We start from the raw sequence: 20,433 nt of genomic DNA, 5'->3' as shown, positions 1-20,433 counted from the left end.
GGTTCCAGATTTTACTCCTAAGACTGGTTAGCTATCTCCTTGGATACAAGGTGATAGGAAAGTAGGGATCTGTAGAAAAATAGGCAGCTCCTCAGAAATGGAAGTTTGGAGATTAATATTAAGAAATGATGGAGGAAGAGGCTTCCATGGGGTTTACCCTCTCCCTTCCATGCCTGCAAGAGGTCTTATAACAAAAAATAATAGATCACTTCTAAAAAATAAATGTTATTAATATTTATTATGTTTTTTTGTTAATAACTATTGTCAATAAGTGAACTTCATTTTCTGAAACTCAGATTGTTCCTCTAGATGGTTGTGGACAGTGTTAAGACTGGTGTCATTCCTCTGGTGTATGAATATACTGGCTTGACTTTGGAAAGTCTACTGCTGCTTGTAGAAAAAGTTCTTGATGGTCGAGATGTACAGAGTATTGGAATATTTAGTGATGGAGATTCCAGAGAAATAAATTTACTACAAGGTAATTTCAAAGAAAGAAAAAGTTTTTTGTTTATCTACTATGATCGAATATGTCCATTTTCTGATAATCTTTATAGTGAAGTTAGAGTTAGGATAATTTTTGTCAAGGAAAAATTTTTGAATTAGGTTTTTAAACGGAGGTATTTCTGATGTGCATAAAAAATGAGATCTTTCTTAAGTGACATTGAAATTAATCCAGTTAGAAAGGAAAGAAAGAAGGGAATAAGTATTTATATAGTTTCTACTATGTGCCAGGTACTATGTTAAGCACTTTTCCCCCTACAGATATCATCTCCTTTGATCCACAGAACAACCCTTCAAGGTAGGTATTGTTGTTATCGCCATTTCAACTGAGGCAGATGGAGGTCAAGTGACTTGCCACATAGCTAGTAATTATCTGAGGTCATTTTATTTCAGATCTTCCTGACTCCAGGCCCAGTGCAATATCTACTGAACCACCTAGACACATCAGTTGGAATAAAAACGTTGGTTCATTCATCTTGAACCAACAGCCAAAAGACTTTATTGAAACCTACTTTATTGAAATTTTTTGTAAGAGACTGAGGAAATTCCTTCAGAAATCATTATAATTATTTTGTTGACGGAAAGAATGTTTTAGTATTAAAACTGCCTTTCAGAGTGTTTCTATATTATAACTCACATTGGATTTTGCTTATATGTCTGTAATGTATACTTGGAGTGTTCCACATGACCCCTTCAATGTCTTCCCTCATACAAAGCAAATGAGAAATGATCTACTTTCTAAGAGGGCTTTTGTTCACACTAAGCAGCCCTCACACTGGCAGGTTAGGCTCCTAGAGAAAGACCATCATCACAGGTACATTCAAAATCTTTCAGGCCCTAGGGGTAACCCTGTTGTGGGAGAATAAACTCTCTCTACTCAGTATTTTAGCCATTAAGCCCCCACCAATATAATTCCATTTACACAAGCCAGCTGTTAACAATGATGGCACATTTAGAAAACAACTATTTACCTAGCAATAAGACAGAAGAACTAATAATCACATCACAGATACTCATTTCGTAAAACAAGAAGTAACTGTATCACAGCACATAAATAAACCTGGATCATACTCTGCAAACAATATAAACAGTACCTGTGTGAAAGAGTAAGCAAGCACAGAAACCTGGAAGGGAAGTATACAAGAGAAGAAAACTCTTGTTCTTAGGGTTACTTACAACTTGGACTACAGGTTTTGAGGTCATTGATCCACTTCAGAATATTTGCGCCAACATGAAAATGCTTCTCTGTTAACTACTCTTCTTCTGACTCACTGCTTGCTAGCTCGGCGTATCCTCTTTACATTCATCATTAAAAAGGGTGCTGAGAAAGCTTTTAATTTAGTTAGCAGTTTTTCTAAGCTAGAGATCTACATATGATCAGGCTGCCTCTCTCTGGGCAACTCAGACAATCTGAGCCAGCTATTCACTTATGAGGATTCTGCATTGTCCACTTAGCTTGTAATAAACAGAGACTCATAACAAAGCAACTCAGGTTGAATTTCTAAGCAATACAGTTAAGCCCAGCCAGCTTTTTCCTCATTAGGATGCTGAGTTGTTCAATTAGATCTCAGCATCTCTTCCTATTCCGCAAAGTAGTTGCAAATCCTCCTTACCCTTTCCGGTTTTTCCTTCTCAAATAAAGAGAGCAGCAGAAAGTAATAGGCCGTTATGAGAGGACTTATCTCTCTCAAACTGTAAGTAGAGCTAAGGAGCAATGGTTGAAACTGAAGCTCTCTTCCAATGAGTTTGAACCCTTATTCAGTCAATCAGGCCCAACAGCTGAAGCTTTCTTATTAACTGATTATTCCTGCTGCTAGTTCCTTCACAGAGCTCAAACAGAATTGATTCGTCTCTTGCCCTTTCTGGATCACTCCATTCAAGCTTCTTTAACATCTTCACTTACTTTTAATACACATCACAGGCTTAAATCAGAGCCTCCTGATTCTCAGAGATTCACCTTTCACTTTTAAGATTAAAAATTGCCAAATATCCACTATGAAATCAACAATACTTATTTGATCATCCCAGTCTCCAAACAATTAAATGATTTTTCATTTTGAGAGTTTTGTCCTCTTAAATCAGGGCTGTCCAAAGTGCAGCTCGAAGGCTGCATGCAGCCCACAGTGCAATTTATGCAGCCCGCCTACAAGCATTGAAATTTACATAAGTGCTTTAGTAAACAAGGCCGAGCTACCACAGAGCTCTCACTAAAATGGCAAATCAAAATATATTGTCTATTGTTTCAATAAAAATCAAGGTTGGACAGCCCTGTCTTAAATCTTAAAACCATTAAATGCAAATTGAAGGACCACATGCCCAGCAGCTCTAGTCATTCCATAGTTTTCAAAGATCTTCACATTAACAGTTGGTGCTTTCAACTATGTTTCTTCATAATTAAATTTTAGCAGCTTTTACTGAATAAAATCTCCTCTGCCTTTTCAAGTCATCAAACTGTTTACATTCAAAAGAGGGCATCACTCTACAACCATCATTAGGTGATTTGAGCCTTCGTGTTGATGCCATAGTTCATTTTTTACCTTTTACAACTAAACTGTTCACAACCTATCTGAAAACTGTTTCCTTACACACAAATGCTAGCAATTTTTATTAAACAGAACTTATTTTCCTTCTCCTTTTATGTACTATATTGTTCATGTATCAATAAGACAATGTTTCACATCCATTGCCAATTAATTTAAATCTTTTTCTTTTTAAAAAAATTATTCTGAATTTAAACACTAAAAAAAGAACATTTTAGTATTTACAAAAGAACATAAGAAGAGGATTCCATAGGAAACCATGAATCTCTACTTCATACCATTTTGTAAAATATATGATAAATTCTAATACATTACTTTCAAATCTACCCTGCTTCTCTGTGTTTTCTTTTGAATTTCTTTCCATTCTCTTCTGTGCATTTTTTTTAAATGTTACAAGGGCCTTCTTTTTTTTGCATCACAATTGCTAACTACCCCAACCAGAATCCTTACCCCCAATTGAAAATGGAGAGAAAGAAAGAAAACAAACCCTTTTTAACAAATAGACGTAGTCAAGGAACTGATTGCTACGGACATCACATCCAAAAGTTTACATCTCTAAATCTTTTGTCCATCACCACTCCATAAAGAGGTAGGTAATATGTTTCATCATTAGTCTTCTGAAATATTGTTGGTCATAACTTTAATTAGTCCTTAAGTTTTTCAAAGTTGTTTTTCTTTACAATGTTGTATACAGTCTTTGTATAAATTGTTTTCCTGGTTCTGCTCACTTTACTCTGCTTCAGTTCATACTATCTAGGATTTTCCGAAATAATTTTTTTCATAATTTCTTATGGCACAATAATATTCCATCACATGCATATGCCACAGAGCTCTTGGGTAGCTAGCCTGCCTCATTCTTAGTACTAGAGTATTATGCTGATCAGCAAGCACCACACTGGTGCCCACTGCCCAGTGGCCCACTGCCACTCACTCCCTGGGGCCTTCGACTGGTATTAAAGTGTGAAACCATCAGATTCTTTTACCTAAACCTTCTTATTCCTTTACAGCAGCCAAGCAACATACCTTTTTCTTTCTGTTGTAACAATTCAGCTAGCAGCTGCTGGCGGGGTATAAAACCAACAACAACCAGCTCACAGAACGCTGCAAGCCCAGGGTCTTTTGATCTGCTTTACTAAGGAAAGCAACATTAAGAGGTTAACAATCTTACTTTAATCCAGCATACAAATATCATTCACTTAGTTCAGGGGAAAAAGCCAGCACCCTGAACTTCAGAGCAAATACAAACAAATTACAAACATACATTTATAAACAGACCAAATACAATTCATAGTTACCAACATCTGAGTTCAGCCAGGAGCTTGACAATGGCTGGTTCAGAGTCATGTGTCACTACTGCTGCAGCTCATAGCTCCGAAAAAAGAAAGCCAACTCCTGGTTATATGTATCTAGTTCAGGGTCAAAGGTGAGTCACACATGTGTCTCACCTATGTGACCTAAAATCGTCACAAAAATGCTACTTAAACCCATGTGGTCTAAAAGCCTCTGATGTCATAAACATGTCACTCAAACCCATGTAAACTAGGCTTTCCCTTGAGGCAAGGAGGCCATCATAGACTCCGAATTTAATCAAGGAAACAAAGGCCAAACTCTCCAAGGGCACTTGGTTGAATAAGTGCTAAGAGCCCATCTTGATTCCCAATACACTTTCTTAGTGGAATAGGCTTCTCAGGTCAATGTGATTTAGTGCAACCATCACTTAGAGCTCTCGGAATGAGAGAGGAAAGAAGTTCTTGCTTGATTCATCTTTATAAAGTCCTGAGAGTTTTATTTTTGTCTTGAACTCTTTACTTCTCTTTGATTTATCTTTATTGACACATATATTTGCTGGGAACTTGACCCTAGAATTCTGAAGCTTCATGAAAGAGACAGCACAGTGTGGTGTTCTCCCTCCTAATTCTCCTGTTTTTCTTGGTTGCACCACCATGCTCCCATTCACTCAAGCTTGAAATCTTAGAGTCAGCTTTAATTCTTCCTTCTCCTTCATTTTCTCTTTCACCTCCAACTCCAGTCCACTCAGTCAATAATTCCTGAAATTTCTCCCTCTATAATATCTCTGAAACATGTAATTTCTTTCCATTCTCACTGCTGCTACCCTAGTTCATCCCCCCATGACCTCTTACTTGAACTTCTGAAAATCGCCTAACTAGTTTTCCTGCCTCCAGTCCCCTTTGATATTATAGTGATATTAACCTTCCTAAAACATATCTCTAAAGTGGTCACCACCTCTTGCCAAGAACCTTCAATGGTTTCTTATTATCTACAAAATAATACTCACATTTTATTTACCTGGCTTTCAAAACCTTTATGATCAAAATCTAATTTATTTTCTAACTTTTGTTTTTCACTAGGGTAGTAGATAGAAATTTGGGCTTGGAATCAGAACGATCTGTGTTCAAATCTGGCCTCAGACACTTTCTAGCTGTGTGAGCCTGGGCAAGTCACTTAACCTTTTTTGCCTCAATTTTCACAACTGTAAAATAGGGATATTACTCAGGGTTGTTTGGAGGATCGAATGAGATAATATTTGTAAAGCACTTAGCATAGTGTCTGGCACATAGCAGGTGCTTAATAAATGTCTTCTTTTAAAAAAAAAGCACAATCCGTCCTTTAGTCTGGGAAGTTGCTATTCCCCAAATATGCTTTTCAGTTTTCTACCTACATCCCTTTGATCGTTCTGTTCTTTCTACTTAAGATGCCCTTCTGCCCCATTCTCATTCTACCTGTCTAATTTCTATATACTCTTTGTGATTTAGCTCAAATGCAATTTCCTTCCTAAAGTCTTCTCTGATCTTCTAGAAGTAATGGCTCCATTCTCTTTACTAACTTACCACTTTGGAGCACTCACTGTATTTTTAGTCTACATTGTATTATAATTTTTTGTGTAGGCATCTATAAACTCTTTGATGGATAATATTGTCTTATGTGTATTTTCCATGATGTATAGCACAATGCTTTGCACATAATAGGTTTTCAATAAATAATTATTTAATGAGTAGTTACAGCCTTCTGAACTCTGAGTATACAGTGTTTCACAGTGTAATGAGAGATGGGTCCAGAGAAAGCAAGAGTTATGATAGTTTCCAAAAGCATTTTTGGTAGTGCTATGATAGCACAGTTATCACGTAATAATGTGTACCACAGTTACCTGTATAAAAAAATGCAAAATAGCCCTCAGTCCCAAGAGGGCAAAATAGTCCCCTCCTGCCTCTGCAGTGAAAGTGGCAGAATAGTGGAGAAAGAAATAGAAAGTACTAAAAATCATGGATTTTAAACCATCTATAAATTTTAACACAGATATTGGTATTTTAAGTGGGAGATACCTGTCCAATGACCAAGGAATGAAGGTTTGGGGGAAATAAATTATATCAGTCTTGGCATTTTTACTTTAAATTAAACCAGAAGAATGAAGTTGTAACTAAAAGGAAGAGATGACATAGAGATTCTTGAAGAGGGTAAATAGAAGAGCTGGCAAAGTTGGTTTTATTGGGAGCTTAAAGGTAACAAGAAACCTCATTTCATAGGACATTTGGTTGTATTGTACTACAGTGTTTGTGATAAGTATTTGTAAAAGGACCACCATGAAAATAATTTTAGTTTATGCACCAACATCTGCTACATAAGATGCAGAGGCAGAGAAACTCAACAAAGAATTCAATAAGATCCTCCAAATTAAATCAGTATATACTTTGATATGCCTATGTGTCATGAATATGTTCTTCAAGGAAAGAATAAGTAGGTACCAGAAATAAGAGATATGAATCGTTTCTGAATCAGCTGTTTGTATACAGTCAGACCACTAATGTCTTAAAACAAAGATCAAAATTAATACAAATGTAAAATGAATAAAAATGAAAAGTATAGTATGCAACAGAAACTAATCCTGATTTATTCAAACAAGTTATTGATTGTGGAACATGGGATGTGAGTAGAAAAAAAATTATGTAGAGACATATATAGAAAGTTTAGCTGACAAATCAATTGCCCTATTGCCAGGAGACCAAAAGAGCCTAAAAGGTCTTTAGTCAGCAAGTGATCTACTTACTCTCCAAGCAAAGAGATACAGGCTCATAGATCTGGTAGTAGAAAGAACCTGAAAGGCCATCCAACAAAAATGCATCCTGTCTGTATATGGTCCAACAAAACAAAGTTCCGTACTGACCATTACTGAATATTTATATTTCTCTCTGCATTCTAAGTTCATCACCTCTCTGGCAAGAGGAAAGTGATGGTTTTTATCTTTAATCTTCTAGATTCATGGTTTAGCATTTCATTGACCAGAGTTCTAAGTATTTCAAAGTTGTGTTTCTATACAATGTTATCATTGTACAAATTGCGCTCCTAGTTCTGCTCACTTTGCTCTTCACCAGTTGATGGAAGCCTCCTCAGTTTGGCCTGTCCATTTCATTATTTTTATGGTACAATAATATTCTATTATATTCTTATACCATAATTTATCCATTCCTCAATACGACAGTCCCTTAGTTTCCAGTTTTTAGCTATTATGAAAAAGCTGCTATAAATAATTTTATACCTATGTAGCCTTTTCTTCTTTCTTTGATCTCTTTGGGGGTATAGTTTTAATAATGGTGTAGCTGAATCAAAAGGTATTTACAATTTAGTAACTTTGGGAGCATAGTTCCACACTGCTTTCCAGAATAGCTGGACCAATTCACAGCTCCATCAACAAAGTACATCAGTATGCATCTTTTCCCATAGATCCCTCTGATATCCGTCTTTTTTTTCTTTCATGATCTTTCTGTCTGATGAGTATGAGTTCCTTTAATTTGCATATCTCTAATTATTAAATGAATTAGAGTATATTTTCATATGGTTGTTGAGAGCTTAGATTTTTTCCTCTTTGAATACTGCCTGTTCATATACCCTTTGACCATTTATCTATTGGGGAATGGCTCTTACTTTTGTAAATTTTCATCACCTCCTAGTATATCTTGGTTATGAGACCTTTATCAGAGAAGCTTTCTGCAAAGATTTTTTCCCCAGTTACCCATTTCCCTTCTAATTTTAACTAATTTAATAGATGAGGAAACTAAGGCCAAGGAAGATTAAATGATTTGCCCAAGAACACAGGTGGTAAGCATCAGGAACAAGATGTCAACCTAGGTCTTCTGACTTCTGAGCCAGGGCCCTTTACATTGTACTATACTGCCTCCCAAAGGTCACAATGGCTTAGAATATAAACTCATTTATAAAATTTTATGGAGAAGGATGGTAGAAGATTGTGAGCAATGCTTTTCCATAAATAAAAGAGAAACAATGGAAGGTAAAACCAGTTTTTAAAAGGCTTGATTAGAGATCCAAAAGAGGATTGAAGAATTGATTCAGTACTCTACCATGTTGACTTAACAAAGGCATTATTCTTTATAACTTAAAGTTATAGAGGGGAAAGCATTTCAAACACATACATAGAATATTAGCACCATGAAATAAAAGCTCCTTCTTGAGTCAGAGCAAGGCTGAAATTGTATAACCTTTGGACATGACAAAATTCAAACAAAGATGCACAGTCGTCTGGGGAAGGGTGGCACAAAGTTAGGAGATTGATGAAGGTACAGTGAGAAGACACAATGACCAGGTCATGATTAGAACATTCAGAGAATGAGTATTACAAATTGTGCAGGTGCTTTCTATTGTTCTACTTGAAGACAGCAAAGTTTCTCATGGGAAAGAAAATTTCTCCTACTCATAATTTCTTCAGGTTAGCAAAATCTCCTCATAACTAGTTTACCCATAGGCCTTTGAAGTAATGACAAACTCTCTAGAAGCACAAGATAAGACAGACCTAAAATCCTGATTCTAGATAACCAGTCACCCATGGTCATTTAAATATGAAAATGAGAGGAAGGCAAAAAATAGAAGAAAATGGTAAAAATTAGCAAACATTTTTATGAAAAATTGAACTTTTTAAAACGTGAAGAACAATTGTTATCATACTAGAATTTTAACATCACATTCCCCAAAGTGTTTATAAAAGAAATATAAATATCACTAAAGAGAACAAAGTTGGGGAAAGTGGCTGGATTGTAACAAGTATACATGTGCAGGAGATAACATGATTGTGAGAGCAATAGAAAAGATATCTGAAGGAGGGGAAGGTACCAAAGGCATGAGAAAAAAATCTCATTCCTTATTAAGTGAAAAATGTAGCCTATCAAACATTCTGACTTATCTATCTACTTTTCCATCTATACAAAATGTTTATGAGACTCATCTATCTATCTACATATATATTATGTATGTATGCATGTATGTATGTATATATATACACATATACATATATATACACATATACATATATACACATATACATATATATACATATATATACACATATACATATATATACACATATACATATATATATATATATATCAAGGACATGCTTGATTAGAATACAGAATGGAGGACAGGTAGGCTTTCTCAAGGGATATTCCACCATAGACCCTATCTTTACTGTCATATTATTGAATGAAAGATTTAGAGAAGACAAGAATCCACTGTACTTATTTTTGGTTAATTATTTTTAAAAATACATGTGGTAGAGTAAAATGCTGCCTTAAAGACACTCTTCCAACAAGATGTCTTCCCTTCATATATCAAAATTATGTAAAATTCCTTGAAAGACATAATAATAGCAATAACCTTGTTTCATCACCCTCTAATCATCAGCATTAGGTGAGTCATAAGACCATAAATATCAATGGTATTTTCCACTGCCTTAGAGGAGAGCCTGCCCAGAGTCCATGATGAAGAAGGATTCCTTTTGACATGATTCTGGTTACGTCAAAGCTTGAAGCATTGTAGAACTTCCTGGAAGAGCTTGATAACCAATCAAAAGAGTTTGGCCTGGCTTTCCCTCTAATAAAAGTGAATGTCCAATTGTCCAGATTGTGACTTACAGTTAGACAACCTATAGAATGATACTATACATCAGTATGGACTATATATATATATGTGTGTATATATATATATATATACACACATAATCTTGAACAGTACAAGCGCACAATAAATTGAGCAAGAATCAAACAGGAGGAAGAAAACTAGATTGCTTTCAGGAAATTTCAAAGCTTTCACCTTCTAGAAAATAAAGGCCCACCTTTTCAATGCCAATATTCTACTGGTAGTGTATGATTGTGAGTTATGGGACAGTATGGTTGCTGAAAGGTTAAAAATGAATGTAACATGGAGGGCAATGGAGAAACACATGGCAAGAACAGGCATCTTGCAAATCTAATCAAAGGAGCTTTAAACTAAAAAAGATGGGAAAGGGAAGACACGACCTGTGTGTGTATATCCTTAAAGTTAGACATCATAGGCAGTGGCCTCAAAGAAGGAAGACTAATGACTGAAACACGAAGAGATTTACAGAAGTCAAAACCCAAGGAAGGAATCAATAGTAAAACCTGTGGCCTCCACTATCTATACACAAATCCCTAAAGTTTAGGCAACAAACAAGTGGAACTAGAGGTCTTAACACAAGGAGCAAATCTAACTTCATAGGTATCATTAAGATTTAGTGGAATAAAACCAAGGGTGTGCTGGTAAATGTTTAACAACCAGCTTTCTAAGGAGATAAATGAATGCATGACATACTTTAAAGTTTAATCTGCATTATTAGTATTTCCTCCATTGCTTAAGTCCAGACAATCAACAAAATAATAAATCAAGCCCTTATTTGTATCTAGTATTTGCTGATCTGAAGTATAAATGTTCACACTGAAAATTTGACAGTTGTCTCCCAGAAATCAAGGAAAGCTAGCTCCAGCATCTATGTAAGTCTGTATCTATCTGAATGTGTCTCTCTCTTTCACCCCTCCCAAGATCAAAGCAGTTAATAACTTCTTGACTTACCTTAGTGATAATTTCACTAAGGAGGAATGATTACTGTATTCAAATAGTTGAAGGGCTTTCATGTGAAAGAATGGTTAAATTTGTTCTGTTTGGCATCAGAGGGCAGAACCAGAGGAATGGTTTGAAGTTGCAAAGAATTCAATTTAGCCTTATGATCAGAAAAAACTTACTAACAATTAGAATTGTCAAAAAAAATTGAATGGTTTGCCTTAAAAGATGGTAGATTTCCCCTCCTTGAAGGTAGGTCTTTAGGCACAGACTGGATGACCACTTGTTCAGGCATATATGTTGTGGTTGATATTCTGTCATGTATAGGTTGGACTAGATGAGTTCTAAGGTCCTTCCCAACTCATAGATTTTGTGATATGACATGTAGAAAACATAGGGAAATTTTATATAGGAAAAGGAGAAGCATCTCACAGGATAGTTGGGCAGGAATGGATGAGAATAACATTGTTGGGAGTCACACCCAAGTTGATGAAATCCATGGATATTCACAAAGAATGAGCTAGAAGTGCCAGTAAAAACTCAGGGCGTATTCTCATTGGGCTTTCCCTTGACTGCCTATGTTCTATGCTCACATATGATGAGACCATAGATCTATTTATTTTAGTGGTATTATGTTTGTGTCTTATCTTCCTAATAGACTGAAAACTCTATGTGGGAAAGGATACTAGTATATGTAACCTCAGCATGTTCCCCTAGTCCCTAATCTGTACAGAGCAGGTGCTTAATAAATGTCAACTGAATATTTGCTGAGTGAATAAGTGATTGATCTGTTAATATGGTCTATACATTTTGGCAATGATATTAAACATGGAAGCTAACTTGGCACATTTCCTATAGAGTGAGACCTGTAAAGTGACTTTTAATGATCTGAGAGTGTTGTTTTTTTCTCATGTGACAAAATGCAAAAACAAAGCTCTTGGCTATGATATTATACTGTAATACAAGGAAAATTAGGAACCCCTGAGTAACTCCTAGCTACTGAGGAGCCCCCTAGGATCCGGTGACTCCTTCCTGGAATGTCAATAGATAGGACCATCCCACTGAGAGATAACTTGATAGACCCTTCCTGGGAGATATCCCTGGGACTCTGTGACTCCACCAAGGAATGTAAATGAGATTATCCCACTAGTACGATAACCTGACTGAATCTTTTGATCAGCCAGGACCTTTGTTCCTCTTCCCCCCTACTCTGTACCCCCATATCCTATATAAACCAAGCCATCACCCCAACACATTTGCCATTGATTTGTGGTGCCGTACCCCGATGGCCGCCGGCTAATAAATTCTCCACTTAAAACTTATACTCTGTGGTGTGTCTCGCTCGCTTCTGGTACAACAATACCAAATGTATTTTTTTTAATCAGGCTATACAATTGGTGTTGAAAATGTGCTGACCCCTGAGGTGCGAGACTTTTGGGAGAAACTTGGAAGCTATGTGGCTACTCAAGAAGAAGGTGGTCATGTTGATATCTTTGTCCCTCTGGCAGCATCAGGTCAGTCTTTGCCAAGCTTTAATTGGAATATAGCAGTCCTACCCCAATTTTACAATGATAATTTATGAAGTTAGCACTAGGCAGAGCCATAATTAGAAATTTCTTTCACCTGGGGCAAAAACAGGTGACATAAGAAACAGTGGCAGAGGGCGAGAGTACAGTGATAGAAAGAGAGAGGATGGTTCAACCACATGGGGTTGTGTTGGGAGGAGGTCTGATCGTTTCTCCCAGAGTCAGATTGTGGTATCCTGGAGATTTGTTGAGGGGAAACTAGGCCAGAAGAGGCCAGCCCTTGAAGAGGGTGTTATGGCAACAAAAGCCTGAGTGTAGCATTTTGAGCCAGTGGAGGATCATGAGTTGAAGTACCAGGTTGGTAGACACTTCATGGAAAATGCCCTCCCCCACTCCCATTGGTTTCCTGGAACAAAGATCTGTTCACTCCACACTAGTTGCGACTCTGGAATTAGGTCAAGCCATTACTCATAGGACATTATCTCTTCTTCTTTATACTGTTAATGCTGAGTTATTTGAATTTGCAGAGAGGGATTAGACCAAGTAGAAAATACTGTTCTCAGTAAGGACTGAGAGAAAGCAAAAACTTGTAGGTTACAAAGAAGCCTCCTGCATATATGCCTTCTTCTAATCATTAATCACACCATTTCTCCAGCAGAGGTGTGAAGTAGGAGAGGGTGTTGATAAAAGCCCAAGTGGCACTTTGCCTATCCTTTCTCTATGAAGTTTACACAGTCCCTCATGCCCACTTCACAGAACTCTCACCAGTATTGCCACAGAGTCTATATCCTAGACTTGGATTGAACCGAAATGACACAACCACACACGTTTGTTGTGCCTGAATAATGATCGTAGCATATGTGCTTTTAGATGCTAGCCCATCTAGAACCTACAACTTTCATACAAATTTGAAACTAATTTCAAAAAGAAAAAGTTTCAGCCACACAAGATTTTATTTAAATATTTGTTATTGTTGCATAGAGTCATTAATTTCTGTTTGGTCTCTTCTAATTTTCTTCTAATTACCCAAAAGGTAAGTTTTACCATTTATCTTTTCTACATTATTTATTCTCCTTCCGATTATTTTCTCCAGAACTTTTATTTTATTTTTTTAACTCCTTGCTTCACTTCCTCCAGTTATTCTTATAATCCTTATGGAAAACCCACTTTTTTCTTTAAGTTTTTGCCTACAGTTGTGCAGTCAGTCTTCTTTTAGGTTGGATTTTGGGGTATCTCTGATTTATAACAGTACCCCTATCCTAGGTTGTCAATTCTGGACTGAGTACTGCTGCTCCTCTTTGCTTCCCAGGTCCACATTGTGGGGTTTTCTCCTGGGAGCCCTCTGTTCTTGCTGCCTCCAGCTATCAAGTCTTGAGGGCTACAGGTGTCTACAGGGAGGCTTCTGTCTTGTTTGCTTGTGCTGATCCTGGCTTTTCTGGTGGATCCCCTTTCTTACTGCCTCTGAAGTTTTTTTTGGTTGATTTTTTTATTGAGTTCTGAGGTAGATGAAGTTACTTATGATAGTTTTTTTCAGTGGATTTCTTGATCGTCATTTGACCTATTGTTAGGTTTTTGCTAGAGTAAGTATATGGGAGTCAGGCAGTCTGCCTTCATTCAAGTAGCCATCTTAACTAGAGGTCCCACATCTGGTCATTTAAAGATTTGTTTACAGTACAGTGAATGACTCTGCTTGGCTGAGGCCTTAGGGGATGACAGCTTGCTCTAACCCCTGTCTTTTACCTGTCATCACTGTTGGCCCTGGACTCATTGCTTTGGAATTGCCTGACTTCTCAACAGGGGGAAAAAACTTTGTAATTCTTCCATTCATTGGCTCTTCACTCCCCACCCTCGTTGCTACTAATAGAGTAGCTAAATATAGAAGTTGTTGTTGGCTTGAAGTCCAAGGCTTCTCCCCAGCAAGGGGGAAAGTAAAAAAAAAAAAAAACATTCAATGGAGAAAAATGAAGAAAGTATGGAACAGGTAATTTACTCCTACACAGAAAAAGGAATAATAAGCAATAAAGAATCATAGAATAATTGGAACAAAATATGGTAAATTATCCCTTGGTGATACAGTAGGTTGGAAGGATCATATTTAGCATTAAACATTTTTGCAAGATTGTTAATTAGCTAGTTGACATTTCACCTCCACTGGGCATGAACCAAACACCAAGTGGGATCATTTTTCCAGGGATCTGATCAATGACGCAAGTACTTTCCTTGTCAGAAGCCCAGACCTGCCAGTGCTACTTTATCAAAACTGCCTGGTGAACTCTGTCCTTGCCTCTTGCACCTGGAGGCCTTCCAGGACCTTTTGAAGTTCACAAGGTCAGTGATAGAGAAAAGGAAATATAAAAGAAGGAGAAAGCAACCAGGGGTCTTTGGTACAAACATGGCTAATTGAATCCATGACTTCCTTGGAGACTGGGGTCCTGGAAGAGTCTGGCCTGGCCATTAGGCTGAGGTAGGGAAAATTCTCCCTTTCTCCACTCCCTTCCTTCAGGCACATCTTGTCTTTTCAGAAGCCTCATCCAAAGAGACCTGTGAACTGGAAGCAGCATCTTCTTCTACCATATGTGAAACACATCATTAGCTTTTCTAGCATAGCAACCAATGGGAAAGGGAGTGGGAAGGACACTCAGTCTACTGGTACATAACAGATTTTCATATATTCCAAGGGTCAGGGGAAACTTGTTAAATGTAGATTATTATCCATGACCTACAAAGGTAGGGTATTTACAATAATTCAGGCCAGATCCTCTGAAAGCTAAGCATCAGCCCTAAAATAAACATAGTATTTTCTGCCTATTCATTGTATTCAGTCTTTGTTTGTTTTCTTGGGAACCTTGAGGGAAGTCTTTGAGTTTATTAGCTATAGTTAGATGCTTTTTTTTTCCTCACAGAGTAATCAGAGGAGAAGAAATAGAAAGGGCCTGAGGTAACTTTTGTGAATGCAGGGGAGCCCGTCCATGTTTTGCTTGACCAATAGAATTTTATCAGACCTAATTAACTTTTAGAAATCATTTTCTGGACTGACAGAAAGTCTTATGAATTGGGGAGGGGGGGAAGGGTTCAATCTTCCTGAGAGCAGAGATAAAAGCTATGAGCCTGACTAAAGGACACTTAGACTAAAAAAAGGAGTGAGGGAGTCCACCTTCACAGCTGCTAGTTCTGCGTAATAACTGCAGCCATTTAGAGCATTGATTGGTAGAGCGTTAATAGAAAGAGTGAACATTAAATGTCTTAGGCTATGCCATTGTAATTACCTCAATTTCAAAGACAGTCAATTATACCCTGGGGAAGGAAACATATTGTAAGCTGTAACCACTGACTACACTCATCCCTAATGTCTGCTTATGATTCAGATTGACCTGTTTGGATTTTGTGACACTAAATCAAACTTAGATTGGGCCATTTTAAATGTCTAATATCTGCCTCTAGTCAGAAAATAAATCTACTTCAATTTTCCTAAATTTTAAACAAGCATATCCTTCTGGGGAAAAAAAGTGGGGGGGGGGGATATGTTTTGACTTTCTAAAATAGAAGCAGAGAAAAGAAGTGTTTGTGTTCAGCCTTTAAGGATAACTCTGTGAAAGCTTTTGGTCTCAGCTTCCTAATAGTAGTTGAATTGAGAAAGAGCACTATTAATGGATTTAGCCCATTCACTGTGCTTTCTCAGTAATATTTAATCATTCCCTGGCAGTGGCTATAAACTAATAGAAGTACTTCTGACTTTGCAGAGGCAGGCACCAAAGTCCTTTCCCAGCTGTCTCAGTTGACTGGAACAATGTTTAGCTCCCCTACTGGGATAGCAACTGGATCCTACCAACACAGTAAGTATTGGCTGAGGAACTGATTCCCCACCCACCTCACCCAACTTCCCCTCTGGAAAAATCTCAAAACAGAACAGTCACAGAGAAAGAACAGATCCCTAACATAAATGGCAACTAGCTACTGCTGGCATAAGTGACTTTAATTTAGCCTTTCATTAAAGGAATACTATCCCTTTTCTATACTGTGGCAAGGTTCATGCAGCCACGAGGCACTTGGAGTCAGGAAGACTCAAGCTCTACCAGGGTAGCTTGCAGAGCCAAATAGAGCAGCCTGGACCACTGAGGAGTTGTGTCTAGCCTGAAGTCACACAGTCAGCATGTGTTAGAGGCTGGATTTGAATCCAGGTCTACCCATTGTCCCATACTGTCTTTCCCCATTTGGGTTTAACCAAAAATAAATGGATCTTGAGTTTGTTTGATGTTAAAATCACAGCTCATTTTAATTCAATATATCAACCTTATCAAACTACCCCTGGTTAAACCCTGTTTGAGGAGACATCAGTAGAATTCAAGCCATTACTATTAACATTACACGGACACAATGATTTCTAGTATGGACAGGATTATTTTCTTCCTCTGATAGAATGCTATATCATAAAACCGTGGCATAAACTTGCACCAACCAGGGTCGGGTTTTTTTCGTTCGTTCGTTTGTAGGCAGTCAGGGTTGAGTGACTTCCTCAGGGTCACACAGCTAGTAAGCATCTAAGGTCGAATTTGAACTCAGGCCCTCCTGACTCCAGGGCTGGTGCTCAATCTACTGTACTACCTAGCTGCCCCAAGGTTTGTTTTGTTTGTTTTTTAAAAGTAGATAAGGGGGCAGGTAGGTGGTACAGTGAGTAGAGCACCGGGCCTGGAGCCAGGTAGACTTGAGTTCGAATCTGGCTTACACACATGACACAGTTACTAGCTGTGTGATCTTGGGCAAGTCACTTAACCCCAATTGCCCTGCCCTCCCCCCTCAAAAAATGTAGATAAGGTGCACACTCGTGTGCATGTGCGCACACACACACACATACATATGTGCCTCAGAGAGAACAGATTACAAGCCCTTAAGAGAGGGGATCATTTTATTTTTCCACATGTATTTCCTGCACCTGACACACTGCCCTGCCATACCAAATATGAAGCCCTCTTTTAAGCTAACATCAAGAAATATCTAACTGGTTTGATTTGATTATCCTAGATGAAGCCTTTCCAAAACATTCATCATTATCAAGGAGTACTACTTCTTGAAGTGCTGGCCGGACTAGGAGTTAGGGGGACCTGAGTTCAAATTCTGCCTCAGATATGTACAGGCCATGTGACCCTGGGCAAATTAACCTTTCTTAGCCCAAATTTCCTCATCAGTCAAATGAGATAATACCAGAATTGTTGCGAGGCTCAAGTGAGATCATATATGCAAAGTGCTCTGCAAAATTTAAAGTGCTATATAAATTATCAGCAATGTAAGAAAGTGTAAGGTCATGTCTATACTATTACTATATGACATGATTCAAAATAAATCAAAGACCAAGTCAAAAAGAAATGTGCCATATTCTCACATTTAATTATAAGCCCAAGAGAATCTGCCTCTCTGGGCCTCATCCCTCATCTATAAAATAGGGGACTAAGTTAAATGACCTAAGGCCTCTGAATGAGAGCCTGATGAAGAAAACAGATAGGCACATAGGAAATCTCTGATTTCACCCTTGAATGTCAACCAGTCAGACTGTCATTTCACTCATAAAGCAGACATCTATGTGAACAGTGTTTGGCTGTCCTTTAACAAGAGGTCGAATTGTCCCTTCTGTACTCCATGTCATTGAAAATAAGAGGAGAAAAAATTGTCAGTTCTTAGTGATTGGCTGGGCCAGAAGCAAGGAACTTCCCCTCCTTCCATTTACTTCTGTGACCACAAGCTCCAGACATGGCACAGCTTCACAGAATTCCTGGAAGAAACCCTGAAATCAGTCCGGAAGCAGCTGAGGCCTCATTTCGAGGAGCTGCAAAGGACCATCAGTGGCAAGATTCTTGGTAAGCTTTCACGCTGCTTCTGTTGCAGATTTGCTACAAAATGTGTTGTTACATGTCTAGGATGATTTTTTTTTTAAATAAGAAAGCAAGAAAAATATTTTGGAAATAAATTAGATCAGATTAGAAAGGATCTTAAGTAAAAATTAGTTTTTCAGCCTCCTTAGTGTCACCTAGTCCCTTATGTCTTTTATCTCCCTTACAGCTATCCGTGGGTAGTTTGTGTTGGGATCTTGTGTGTTCTTCTCTGTAATATTGATTTAGCTTTTGCTCTGAAGTTCTTCCATAACATGATCCCTCATTTTGTAACTAAGCGGGACAACAACGAGTAGAAAGTATCCTCCAGGCACAGAGCATTGTTCTATTCTAGAAGCTATATGGAGATTTAAAGAAAATAGATAGGTACTCGGTACTCATAGAACGTATATTCTAAAAAGGTGAACACAACAAATGAGCGTGAAAAACATAGAACAGGTGAGAACATGTGAAAGTTATAAAACTAAAACAACTGGATTAGAACTATATGAATATTGTTCTCTATCTTCGTAATATTCATAACTTGCTAATTCATAAATACTGAGTGATTAAGGTAGGTATAATTTTAATTTGTGAATATTCTGATTTCTTACCATCTCAGGGAGGGGAGAGGGAAGGGAGGGAGGGATGGAATTTGGAACGCAGAACTTTAAACAAATTGTTAAAAAATTGGAAAAAAAATTTATGGTTATTGATGGAGAAGATGGGTTTTAAGCAGTCATATGACCATATAAAGAGAAAATTTTAGAGCTTAGACATCATTTAGTCTAACCTCCTCATTTTACAGATAAGGAAATTGATAATCTCTGAAGTCCTTTTTCAATTTTGAGATTCTGTGATGCTGAAGCCTAGCAGCTAGGCGGTACCATAGTACACAGAGCACTAGGCCTGGAGTCAGGAAGACCTGAGTTCAAATCCACCCTTAGTTGGATTTGAGTTCAAGACCTGAGTTCAGATGCAACCCATACTAGCTGTGTGACTCAGGGAAAGTCACTTAACCTCTGTCTGCCTCAGTTTCCTCAACTGTAAAATAGGGATAACAATAGCACCTCTCTCCAAGGGTTGTTGTGAGGATCAGATGAGAAAATGTTTGTAAGCGCAGTGCCTGACACATTGCGAGCACCAAAGAAATATTGTTACTAGTATTATTATTATATACGTCATTTGACTTACATATCTAACAATGGACTAGTGACCGATCTGAAATCCAAGTCCCCTGCTGCAGGATCAGTTGGCTGTACCCTCCCCCACACTTCTAGGAAGGAGGGAGTTCACTGTGGAAGGGATGGAAAGGCCTCTGAGGCCTAGTAGGAGGAAAGACAGCAGGTTAACATGGCAGAATGATAGAGTCTCACCTGAAGAATAAGAGCAAGGAGAGATGATACGATGGAGAGCCAAAGAGAACAGCTTGAATGCCGGTGGCAGAGATTGCACAGAAAGGGTCGTTAAGCGTTCCTTAGTGAGGAAATACTACGACCAAAATTACAATTAAGGAAAACTGCTTGATTGGGGGTGTGGCAAAGTCTCTAGCAAAGTTCTACCCTTAGCTTTTCCTGTTCTACCCTTCCACATTTTACCTGTTCCTGCCTCTCTTGAATGCTGGCTTTGTTTCTTGGTGAGTTCCCATCTAGCCAAAATTATCGGCTGGTAAACAGATTCCTGAAATTAATTTCCCCCTCCCTTTGACAGATCCAATTGCAATCTGGATGTCATGGACCAACAATTCTTAACACATGGACCATGAACTTTTATGTTTAATTTTAGTAACTTGTATCAATATCATTGTTTTCTTTTATATTTTATTTTTATATACTTGAAAACATTGTTCTGAGGATAGGCCTCTGTTGTATATACACCCCATTAAGAATCACTCTCTTGGCTAAAAAATTGTGTTTCTATTTCAAAAATACTGTTCCCATGCCCAAGACTCAGATGTAAGTAGGACAAAGGTAAGAATATAAAAGAACAATTAAAACCCGAGCCAAGTAGAAACTTGAGCCTCTGGGACTCAAGTTCCTTTTTAAGGACTGCTTAAGGAAATCCTTCAGCTGTGATGACAGGAGCCACTACAAGCTTAACCACATCTTCCCCAAATATGTCTTT

At 37.8% G+C, this 20,433-nt stretch overlaps 1 protein-coding gene across 1 annotated transcript in view; it reads left to right on the top strand.

Annotated features, from left to right (window-relative positions):
- ECT2L (epithelial cell transforming 2 like) overlaps positions 1–20,433 on the top strand; it is a 96,600-nt gene that overhangs the window by 50,122 nt on the left and 26,045 nt on the right. The window contains exons 7-10 of the mRNA XM_036768231.1: positions 310–478; positions 12,308–12,436; positions 16,189–16,281; positions 18,115–18,297. Coding sequence (XP_036624126.1) covers positions 310–478; positions 12,308–12,436; positions 16,189–16,281; positions 18,115–18,297 — 574 coding nt within the window. The remainder of the gene's footprint in view (positions 1–309; positions 479–12,307; positions 12,437–16,188; positions 16,282–18,114; positions 18,298–20,433) is intronic.

This window comes from Trichosurus vulpecula, chromosome 7 (genome assembly GCF_011100635.1).
Source record: "Trichosurus vulpecula isolate mTriVul1 chromosome 7, mTriVul1.pri, whole genome shotgun sequence".
In the NCBI taxonomy this organism is placed as follows: Eukaryota; Metazoa; Chordata; class Mammalia; order Diprotodontia; family Phalangeridae; genus Trichosurus; species Trichosurus vulpecula.
Note: the sequence above shows the minus strand (reverse complement) of the source record. Positions and strands in the feature narration are given on the sequence as shown.